The sequence below is a fragment of the Harmonia axyridis genome, chromosome 3, assembly GCF_914767665.1.
Source record: "Harmonia axyridis chromosome 3, icHarAxyr1.1, whole genome shotgun sequence".
NCBI classification, from domain to species: Eukaryota; Metazoa; Arthropoda; class Insecta; order Coleoptera; family Coccinellidae; genus Harmonia; species Harmonia axyridis.
In genome coordinates, this window is record NC_059503.1 from 17,011,708 (window position 1) to 17,024,109 (window position 12,402).

Consider the following 12,402-nt stretch of genomic DNA (forward strand, 5'->3'; position numbering starts at 1 on the left):
AATTTTTTAAATACTATTGTTGAAGTATCTACCTAGATTAGTTGATAATGAATTAATTTTGTACTTTTCTTGTTTATATAGGTTGAAATTTCAACATGGATCAACAAGCATTATGCAGTATTTGTGACACAGTTTTGATCAATGACACCGACACTGTTGTTTCAGTGAAAGAGAGAGGATTAAAAAAGTTGATTGAGAAAAGCATTGAGAAGGAAGACAGAAAAAGCGAGTTATGGCTCGGAAAGATTGAAGTAAGTTTTCATGAAAAATGTAGGAAGTCGTATCCTATGTCTACCTCTTCAATTAAGAGAAAATCAAAATTATCTACTGATCCATCTTCATCACATTTTACATCATCTGTAGTTGGACCAAGTATACTACCAGCGTCAACTTCAACAAATTTTAATTTTGATTTTGTAAATCTATGTTTTTTTTGTAAAATGTCATTGGATCGCAAACATAAACGGGTCCATTTGATAGCTAATAAGTACACACAAGACCAGATACTGGATATTGCCAGGAGGCAAAATGATGAGTTTAGTACTGAATTGATTAAACGCATTAAAGACATCAACCTAGTTTTCTGTAAAGCTAGTTATCATCATAAATGCTACGTGAATTTTAATAAGCTCGTGAAGGAACCAAAAATCTCTACCCTTAAAGAACAAACAGCTAGGATTTTTAATCAAATTTGCAAACACATTGAAGAAAGCTGTCAGTATACATTTAGTTTGCGGGAACTAAAAGATATCATGGGAGATGATCCCTTGAGTCACTTTGTTTTATTTCGAATGTTGAAAGAAAAATATAAAGATGATATCTTCATATCTCATCATCGAGGTAAGGAACCAATGATCTATTATAAAACATTCGATATTTCTAAAATTTGTAGCGATTGGTTCACTGGTGATGGCGATGAAATGGATGATTTACAAAAGCAAACAATTTTGAATGTCGCTGTCAAAATACTCCGTAATGAAATTATTAAACACGATTATCGTAATACATCGTACCCTCCTGCGTCCAGTTTTCTTGACGATGTTGTGTCATCAATTCCGCCATTATTAACTTCGTTCCTTGGAAATTTACTATGCAAGGATAACAGTGACCAATACAGTGATAATTTTATTGTTAGAGATTCAATAGCACATTCCATCGTCAGTTATTTACGTCCCAAACAATTTATATCATCTCTCCAATTGGCAGTTGGTTCATATGTCCACAGAAAAACTGGTTCCAGACTAATTGTTGATCTGTTGAGCAAATTAGGTGTTTGTGCCTCATATTATCACATTCAGTTGCATGAAGCTTGTACAGTTATTAATCCTCCAGCTCTTAAAATTAATAGTGATAAGCCATTTGCACAATTTGTGTTTGATAATACTGATCACAATGCTAAAACATTAGATGGTAAAGAGACTTTTCATTGCCTTGGTGGAATAGTAGCGTATACGCCTGAATCGTCTATAAGCTTCGAAGAAAATATTGTTAAATTTAAGAAAATGCCAAAACCTCAGGAATTAGTATCAAAACACGTTATTCCCCAATTACCTTACGGGTCTTTTAACACTAAGGCTCTACAATCACTAGAATTCATTGCGATAAAAAACATTCCAGTGAGAAAATCACCTGTGATATCAACTTATTATTCTGCGTATCTTTGGGCCAAGTTCTTCGAGGTTAAAAACGTACCATCTTGGAAAGGATATATGGAAGTTTTGTCTTCCGGGATTCCTTATACAATGTCGCAAATTGTTTGCTTACCATTTATAAATGGACCACCGTCAAATTTGACGACATTAAATAGTTCTTTACACTATGCAGCAGCTGAAACTCGTAAATTAAATAGACAGACATGTTTTGTCACATATGACCAGCCATTATATGCTAAAGCTCTTTCGATAGTACAAGAATCGAATAGTGAAGAATTAAAAAATGTTGTCGTTCGTCTTGGTGGCTTCCACCTGTTAATGTCATACCTGGGAGCAATCGGTTACATTATGTCTGAGAGTGGAATTGAAGATTTATGGACAACAGTCTATGCAGGTGATTCTGTAAAGAAAATGTTAACTGGTCATGCTTATGCTAGAGCGTTGCGAGCTCATATCATGTCGTTCACCGCACTTGGTATTATAATTTGTAGAAGCTTGAAACCTTCGGATGAATTCCAAGATTCTATTAAAAAGTTTTTCGGTACGTGGGATTCAGAACCTCCACTTCTAACAGATTGTGATGACGAACCAGTAATAACTGATATGTGCGAAAGATTTGTACAGCAACTGGCAGTGATGGAAAAAAATGGTCCAACATCTAAATTATGGATCCAGTATTTCAAAAGCATTATTATTGCATTGCAATTTTTAGAAGCGGAACGATTAGGCAATTGGGAACTACACTTACAAAGCGTCAAAGAGATGTTACCATTCTTCCATGCAAGTGGACATTATCCATATGCGAAATACGCTCAAATTTATTTGCAACAAATGGCTGACCTCGAGTTAATTATGGATCCAGGAGAATATGACGAATTCACGAAGGAAGGTTTTTTTACAATTCGTAGATCCGAAAAAGCATGGGCTGGAATTTGGTCAGACATGGTTATTGAACAGACCCTCAATCGTTTCTTCGGTACTGACTTGAAGCATGGAAGAGGTGTTACTTCCAGTGTTGTAACAAGATATTTAGTAGCAATGCCATCAGCATTCAATATCATGGAATGTTTAGAGACATATTGCAAGATTGAATCAAGCAACAGTGAACAACATGTTGATATTTCAAGAAGTAGAATCACAAAAGATGAAGTAGGAATTAAAAAATTTTTGTTTTGGCTTGATGAAAGAAATCCATTTGAGGTTAGAACTTCATTAGTATCACTCTCTACTGGAATCATAGGTGGACCAACAATTAATTGTCATAATGCAGTAGAAGTTGGATTGCAAGGTATAGCTACCATGGTTGGTAAAAATATTGATAACGTTTCTTTGTCTAACGCGTTCAAAGTGAAAACACTTGCAAATGCGAAAAGTGGTATGCATATTGGCGATGATTTTGTTGCTGTCGACTCATTCTTGTTAATTCAGAGAATATCAGTATTTTTTCATGGCAATGTTGAAGAAACACGCAATGCATTGAAGTACGAGTTGTCACCGTTTCCTCTGAGCTTATTCGACGAACATGGATTAATGAGAAAAACACCAAAATCAGAATTGTATAACGTTTTCCAGCCATACATTCAATCGCCTGCCTTAATATCTGGATCTGGATCAATTTTTGTAATTGATGGTGGCTGGCTTCTGCATAGCTATGTTTGGCCGCATGGAAAGAAATACTCAGACATTTGTAACCTTTACTACTCTTATCTTATTAAACATTTTGGATCTAACGTGACAGTCATATTCGATGGCTACTCGAAGGAAACAATAGGAATTAAGTCCTACGAAAGATATCGCAGAAAAGAAAAATGTGTTGCTGCAGATGTTGAGATTTCTGAAGATAATCTCGTGACCTTGACCCAAAAGAAGTTCCTGTCCAATATTGCAAATAAGAAACAATTTGTAAACTTACTGAGTAATAATCTTCAAAACCGTGGTATTAGCACGAATATAGCTTCAGAAGACGCGGATCTTTTAATTGTCAAAACTGCAATCGATTTAAAAAGAAGAAGAAATCAATCCGTGACGATAGTTGGTAATGATATTGACTTACTTATCATTTTGATTTCACTTGTCTCTGACGAAGAGGTAATATACTTTTATAAAATGACACCAGGAAAACAAGCTAATGTTATTTATTCTACGGAATACGATAAAAATTTGAAGCCTTTTTTGCTTTTTGCGCATGCATTTGCAGGTTGCGACACTACAAGTGCAATTTTTAAAAAAGGAAAAAAAAGTATAATATCTTTATTGAAAAAAAAACCTGATTTGCAAGCTCTAATTTCTGTTTTCTATGAGTCTAATCGTTCAATTGAGGAATTATACGCAGTATCTGAAAAAATTATATTCCATCTCTATGGTCAAAGTATTACAGATGAACTGACACTTGGTGAATTAAGATATAGGATATTTTCATTATCGGCTGCTGCTTTTAAAAAAGAAGTTATCTTAGCTTCTTTACCACCGACTGAATCAGCCCTACGAGAACATACAAAACGAGTGTATTATCAAATTCAACAGTGGTTAGGCAACAATCTAAATCCGGACGATTGGGGTTGGAGAAGAACCTTATTTATGATGATACCTATCATGTCAAACGCGGAACCAGCACCAAAGGAGTTAATAGATAAAGTAAGTTACAATTCACACCAACTTATCTTATTTTAGTGTTATCCAATAGTAATAATAAATTATTCATTTTGCATTTTATTTTAACAGGTTTCTTGTAGCTGTAAAACGAATTGTTTATCAGCTCGATGTGGTTGCAAAAAAAGTGGTTTAAAATGCAATAAATTTTGTAAAAGTTGCCAAGGCCAAAGCTGTGATAACGCTTCTGCAAGATCGTTTAATCTTGAGGATGATGAAAATGAAGATAAAGAAGATGAAGAAAGAGATGATAGTGATGATGAAAATGATGATGATGGAAATGTTTATGAGGATGAAAATGATGGTGAAGAAGAAACTACTGTCGAAGACGGAGAACAAGAAAATGAAGCTATATGTACAGGACGTAAAACTGTTAAAAACACTCGTTCAAAAGTATCCACACAAAAGGTATAATATCAATCAAATAAAATTCTTCTTTAGTTAATTTTTACGCTATGGACGATAATTTTTTTCTTGTATTCTTCACAGATTTTTTGTGGTTGTAGAACCAATTGTGCATCAGCAAGATGTAGTTGTAGAAAAAGTTCTCTCAAATGTAATGAATTATGCAAGTTTTGTCATGGTGATACATGCAATAACAGTATAAATGCAGGCGTTGATACCAATGAAGATAGTGAATATGAGACACATACAAAAGCTAACGATAAAGACGAAGAAACACCTACTGAAGAAGAAAACGAAGGAAGCTCAACTGTTAGAGACAGCAGTCCACTTGATGAAATTTATATTAACTTTGAAAAATTTTAATATAATTTTTGGAATTGCAAAATCTATATTTTTTTATTTATTATATAATTAGAGAATCAATTACTCTTAGGAAGTTTCTTCAAATTTTTTTAATTGTAATACAATTTTGTAATCTATTAAAAAAAAAATATATATTTTCATCAGTTAAAGTTGATTTAATTTGAAAATAAAAATTTTAAATTGTTATAACTTTTTTATAAACAATTAAAAAAAAAATTTTTCTCTAGAATTACAGTTTATAATCATATAAGTAATTTTTTTTCTGTCTTCTTTTTCTGTCTTCTTTCTCAATGCTTTTCTCAATCAACTTTTTTAATCCTCTCTCTTTCACTGAAACAACAGTGTCGGTGTCATTGATCAAAACTGTGTCACAAATACTGCATAATGCTTGTTGATCCATGTTGAAATTTCAACCTATATAAACAAGAAAAGTACAAAATTAATTCATTATCAACTAATCTAGGTAGATACTTCAACAATAGTATTTAAAAAATTAAATAATATAAAATGATTGATGGTGATTTTTATAACAAAGTAAATAAAAAGCATGTGTTTATGTTTTGACCATGCGGTTTCTCAATATAAAATTGAACATCACTTAAATAATTACCTTTTCCAAATTAACAGCAGTAATCAATTCACTCAAAACAAATGGAGAATATTGTAAACACACAGAGAACAACTGGCGCATTGAGAACAACTGACGCATGCGCATGAGGTACCGAAGTCGGTAGTGAAAGCAAATGGCCGCCACACAATATCTTTAACCAGGTAAATTATTTTATATCTGCTTGAAAAGAACAGGTAAAAATTAAATTTCAACGCGTTTGGTCAATTTCTTAAAATATTAATCTATTAAAAAAAATATATATATATTTTCATCAGTTAAAGTTGATTTAATTTGAAAATAAAAATTTTAAATTGTTATAACTTTTTTATAAACAATTAAAAAAAAAAAATTTTTCTCTAGAATTAAAGTTTATAATCATATAAGTAATTTAAAAAAAAAAATTATGAGTTTTTTCAATTTTTCAACAACTTATGATTTTTTAAAGTTCCTGTTATCATCCCCTAGCTTCTAGCTACAATATCTCAGTTAATTTCAATTTTAGGAAAAAAAGTTGTGGGAACATTTTTATGTAAAATTTTACGCTCTACAACTTTTATTCGAAACTTTTTTTTCTAACACTTACCATTTCCCCAAAATTTCAAAAAAACCCCTTTTTTTATTTTTTTTCACCCCTTCCCGGGGGTGAATTTAAAAAAACCTTTCACAGTTCGTTTTTAGATGCTTCAAAGTAACTTATATCCAAAATTCAAGTTTTAACCTCAAAATTCGTATTTCATTGGCCATTTTCTTGGACTAAAATGGTATTTACCGACGAAAAACATTGCTCATGTTGTTGCTTCTTATAAAAATATCTTCTTGTTTCGCTCGATGGGGTGTACTGATAAAATTGTACAAGTTTAGTCTCGTGATTGAATTTGTACAATGTTCATGTAATTCACCCTTCACAGATTTCCTCATAATGAAATATTTTCAACAGGGCTGGGTACAAAGATTTTCGTTGAAATATTATTATTTTGTAGTCTACAAACTTTTCGGTCATGAATTTGGGTATATGTATCTTAGATGGTTCCTAACGGATTTCAGCTTTTTTCGATAGGTACTTAATTCAATTGTGAACGCACAATTGTAAAATTTATGGGATTTCCATATATCGCATTTGATAAAATTTGGTGAATTCAGGTCCTATGCTGATTTGATTATGAGTAAATATGAAATTTTTTCATTCTCTTAAGTGATTTGGTATTTTGCCTGATTGTATAAGGATTTACGTTCTTTTGCCTATAGCGTGCGATTTGCTGATGAACATATGTAAAATTCTCGCATTTATTTTGATGGAATTTAGTGTGAATATTAGAATTTAGGCCGTAAGTGATTTTATTGTAATATAAGTTCTTCTGCCTCTACGGTGGAATTAGTTTATGGGCTAACGTGAAAGTCTTGCATACTAATTGATTTTGATTAAAATTTTCTTCTGGGTATTCATGTTGAGTCATAGATGTTTCCATTAAAATTTGAGTTCTTTTCAATACACGGTTCACGTTGCTTAGAAGTGAATTAAAATTTTTCGAGGGATAATAGAAGAAAACAAAAAATAAGGTATTGTGAAGAGCCTTAATGCCGCAACCATTGGCAGAGTATTTCTGTTGCATTCTCAAATTACATTTCAACCTGTACCTACTTTGTTCCATTTTAGAAACAATATCACCCAAACTTAAAACGGAAATAACAGTGTTTCTACCAATTTGAAAGCTTCAGTGAATGCAAAGCCTCAGTCGAAACAAATCTGTGGTAAAATATTGTTGAGACGAAATGTACCTTCAACTGAAGGTAAGGAAAAAAGTATTGTGATCGTTTTTGTTATGAAAAACATTTTTGTTATACGATTTCAAAATTTGAGCTCTCAAACTGCATTCAAGGCCATCGGACTCTGTGTCCGCATATCCTTTTAGTATCCCCAACTTCTAAAATTCTCATACTTGGTAATAATAATGAAACTTGGTACGAATATTAAGTTTGGACCATAGATGGTTCCATATAATATTGGTCTTTTCCAGATAAAGAATACGCGTTGAACATTCGCTAATATTAAATTTCCGGGATATACATATCTCGCGTTCTATACTTACAATTTTGATGAATGGGTGAACATCTAAATGGTTTAGTTCGATCAGATCCTCTTCCAAAAATGTCTGATACTGTTTCCTGATGATATTTTATTTTATAACAAAAAATACTTGTGGTAATGTATATCTCTCGGCATGTATATGGAGAAATTTCAATCATAATAATCCGTAGATTTTTTTAATTATGAAAGAATTTCATTAATATTCAAGTTTGAAATAAGTCGTGAAATCAAACTTAAATTTTCTTCTGATTCCACTGATGTAAAAAAACATTCAAGAAGTGGCTGCAGATGACAAACTAAAATAGGCGATGGTAATAGTTATATGAGCCACCTGTTGAGAAAGCGGGTTGCGCAAAAGCACACGAGTTACGAAAAATGGTGTTTAATTTTTCTAATTTTGAATTGGACTAGAAAATATTTCAAATAATAAATACAAACTGAAAAAGAAAAATCTTTTCTAGGAGAATTCCTCATAGATTAGTTTCAAAGCGTCTATTGATTTCGGAGATATTTATTTGTTACATCATTCCTTTATGGAATCAAGTATTGTGACGTTTCATGATTTTGATTATCAAAAGAAGTGGCAGATAAAATATACTGTAATGTCCGATTCAGAGAACAAAATTCCAAGCGATATCAAGGAAGTGGCTAAAAGGTTTCTACAATTCAAGTTATCTACAATTATTCCTAATAAGCTGAGGAACGAGTATGATTTATCCGATTCCAAATTTAGATAGTTTGAGTAGTTTAGTTTTACATTTATCCTGAAATTATAACAATCAATTTCGAAGTATATTTTCAATCAACAGCAGGGAAATATTTCTGTAGCTACTGAAAGTAAGATGTTTCAAACCCACAATACTTATATGTCAAAAATCGAAAAAAAAAATCTGCCTTTTTGTCCGTTTTGCTGTGAACCCACTCACATGTTTCAGTTAAAATCAGACCCAAATCGAAAGTAACAAGACATCAAAACCAACCGTAAACTTCCCTCTTATATCCCCGCGATTTACAAGACCCATTCGTTACGTCCAAAACCGTATTCGATCACACACACTCCCCCCTCAGAATAATACAGAGCGCCGCCATTAGTACAGATTGCATGCCATTTCCCCGAGTTCACCTTCGTGATGACCCGTAAATTTTTCCCAATACGCGGCCGAAGATTCAATTTGGAATCGCAACGAGAGCGCGCGGCATGTGAAAACGCCCGGTCTTGTTTGAAAAAGAAACATCGCAATGATCAATGATAAATTTCCAGCGGGAAGATATATTTCCCCGCATGCTGAAATATAAGCAAGCGACACGGATGAAATATTCCCGAAAGTTCCGCTGGGACTATTTCTAATTTGGAACGCGTTATTTATTCCGATATGGTGGATCGTTTAGACAACTCCCGAAACGAGATTCTCAGCGAGGGTATTTATGTATTCCCGATATAATTCCGGGGATGTTTTCGTATTAAGATGAATGGAGCGCGGTTTGAAAGATATTTCTTTCGTTTGAATTTATTCGAACGGTTGAGCGTTCAAATGCAAACTTTTCGAATTTTGGTTTGTTATTTTTTTTCACGGTCGTCCTCTGATCAGGTGGCTGCATCATGTTTTCACGATATATGTATTTTATATATTTGTTTCAGATAAAATTATCGTTCCGAAGATTTAATTCGATGGTGAGGAATATCAATCAAAAGGAACAGTTGTATACAATTCATTCAATGGCAACGTTTCTGAGCATTTAGCTCTTTCATAGGCCTGATGATGGAGCTAAATGCTTAGAAACGTTGCCATTGAATAAATGTTATACAACTGTTCCTTGTGACTGATATTCCTCATCATCGTATATATTTGTTGTTTACCTGGTTTACATTGGTATAATGGACTAGTTTTCATTTTTTTGTTAAGGATTAATTCTACAAATTTAAGTAACGAAACAAAAATGTGGAAGAATCATTGAAATATCTCTAGAAATGAAAAAGTTATGGGACTTTGAAGTTGCGCTTGGAAGAATAATTTCATAGTACGTATAAGTGTCGTGACGTCACAAACTAGACGACTGGTATTCACAGAGTGCTTGCGAATTAATTGGTGTACAATCACTTGTGCCGTTCGTGTCGTGTTTTGTTCGTTACACGATGGCTGAAATAACTTACTATATACATACATATAAATTACTTTTTTCTCTTTTTACTTTTTACTCCTCACATAAATATGTTTTGCCATTGATAGACTTCAACAACCAGTACTCAACTACAAACTGTTTATGAAACGTTTTTTGAATAAATCATCGTTATAAGTTGAACCATGATGAATCAAACTCAAAAGTAGATACTTACTTGAAAAATTTAACTCCTTTTATTTCAGCACTGACATAAGATGGATTTGAAAAAAAAAACTCCATCACTGCAAATATATCTATTTTAGGCAAATTGTCTCACTTTGTCCTTTCACGAAGCCTTCTTCCATTATGGTGACATAAAAACAAAACTCGAGTTAAAACTACACTGTACAACTACAAACGGCGCGAGAGCCTTGGCGCGGCTAAGTATTTAAACGTAATTTATGGTGTAGCGATCACAGGCTAGAGCCGTGACGTCACAGACCAAAGACGTTCCGCGCTAAAATACGTAAATTTAAATAATCTATTTCTCAGTCATTTATTGATGGATTTTCGAAATAAAACAGGACTGAATGAAAAGGACATTGAAGAAAATAATTTAAATATAGGTGATCTGAATTATTTCGTAGTTTGTTGTAAAATACATTTCAAATTCATTTGAACCCAATTGAGAAAACAGTTGCATTTCGTTTTTTTTTATTAAATTATATTTGGATCTATCCCATTTTTTTTTCAATTCAATATACAATTTTTATCTATAATATCATATGATAATTGGTACTTATATGCTTACATGGCGATGAATTTTTGGTTTCCATCATTAGGCATTTGTATTTTTATTATTATCATATAATTTTATCTTCACGCGAAATTTCAAGCTGGATAACATCATCAGAACCACAAAAAATTCTGTTTTCACATCAAAATGTACTTCATATCTTTCTTCTTACCTTCCTCTATATTCTCTGACAGATCAATTTTTTTTCGAAATACTCCCTCAGGCCTTACTGCTTTCATATAGCAGTCACGTTATATAGATGTTGATGTCATCATTCACAGTAATTGCCAGAATATCTATCCAATAATAAAGTCATTATCACTGGTACATGTATTTCTACTAATATTCAAACTTCAGTATTCGCGACTGGTTTAGTGGATTCGAAAATTGCGAATCTGCTACCTAATTGGCAGTTCTGCTCTAGTTGTACACTGAATTCTCTAATGCGCACAGAATGAGGGACAATCCAAAATAGGTCAAACATAGTTTTAAATCAAGAGAACAAACCCCCAATTCTGTGAACTGGATATAATATTTCCACTATGAATAAACCATAAATATGAAGTGACATCAATCTATTAATTTGATTCAATTCGAAATGCAATTTTCATGTTTATTGAATATATTGCTTCGATATAGAAATTAGTTTAGTCAATAATTTTCAATGCTTTCGAGAAATGTAGATCTGCTATCACTTTCGACACGCAAAAATTGAGATTTCTGATTTGAAATTTTTGGTAGCAAAATTAATATCACATTTTTGGTTTAGTGTTTGTACGTTTTTCGGTACACATCTTTTTGAAGCATCTATAATTCTTCAATTATTATCTATTATGAATGAAATATGGATTGTATATTCGAGTTGGGATGTAAATGATGATAATAAAATAACAATTCCTTCGAATGTGCATGCATAATGGAGTTTGCAATGAGATAATAGAGTTATGAGTCAGAATTTAAGGTATTGTAGATAGATAATTTTTTTGGAGTGATAGTCGGAAAAGTTAAATACCACAAGGCCTTTCTGATCTGGGTTCCTGGTCACTCGGGAATCGAAGAAACGGAAACGCCAATACAATTTTCAGAGAGGTAACACAAACCCTCTTTTACTGGCTTTTTTACTGTGGTGAAGTAAAATGCGCCTATAAGAAAGAGAAAACCGAAAGAAACGTACTTTAGCGGAATTTTTCAGTAAGTTCTTTCAGAGCTTCAATACCAATCCAAAAAGTATTTGGATCTCTGTAAAAACATGCTCCACCATCTTACATCCTCAGAGGGCACTGCCGTCTCAGGATGCACTTATTGAGGTTATGGTTATCAAAAACTGACGAGTGCAGATTCTGTTGGAATCAGGAAAAAACTTCTGATCGCCTGCTAACAAAATGTCCCACCATTGCAAATCAACGCAAAATATGCTTTGAATGGAAAATTTGTAGGAGTGCAACTTTCTTGATGCCATCCCAGATGTTGCAGGTCATTAGACCTCCCCAACTGGAAGACGAGCTGTAGATATTGCAGTGAAGAGAACAGATATGATGTGGGGTACAATAGACCTTAAGGTATCGGTGCAAGGTAACCTGTTGGAAGGAGAAAGAGTTTCTTATGACCTTTTCGCATCAGTATGCTCCGTAATATCAAGTCAACGTAAAAATGCTTTGGATGAATTATTCCAAAATGTTCCTTCAGGGCTTTGATACTGCAAGATCCAAAAAGTACTTGGAACTCTGAAAGAACTATACTG

The 12,402-nt window shown here is 32.9% G+C and overlaps 2 protein-coding genes across 15 annotated transcripts in view; both read left to right on the forward strand.

The window, feature by feature from the left end:
• LOC123677093 (fat-like cadherin-related tumor suppressor homolog) overlaps positions 1-12,402 on the forward strand; it is a 439,236-nt gene that overhangs the window by 246,213 nt on the left and 180,621 nt on the right. The gene's annotated exons all lie outside the window — the stretch shown is intronic.
• On the forward strand, positions 82-5,222 carry LOC123677094. Of its 2 annotated transcripts, none has more exons than XM_045613573.1 (3): positions 82-4,286; positions 4,374-4,709; positions 4,791-5,222. In XM_045613573.1, exons 1-3 carry the CDS (start codon positions 96-98, stop codon positions 5,067-5,069), a joined length of 4,806 nt encoding a protein of 1,601 aa, XP_045469529.1. In that variant the 5' UTR covers positions 82-95; the 3' UTR covers positions 5,070-5,222. The 2 variants fall into 2 exon arrangements, with proteins under 2 accessions (XP_045469529.1, XP_045469530.1); XM_045613574.1 differs by having other exon boundaries at positions 4,808-4,971.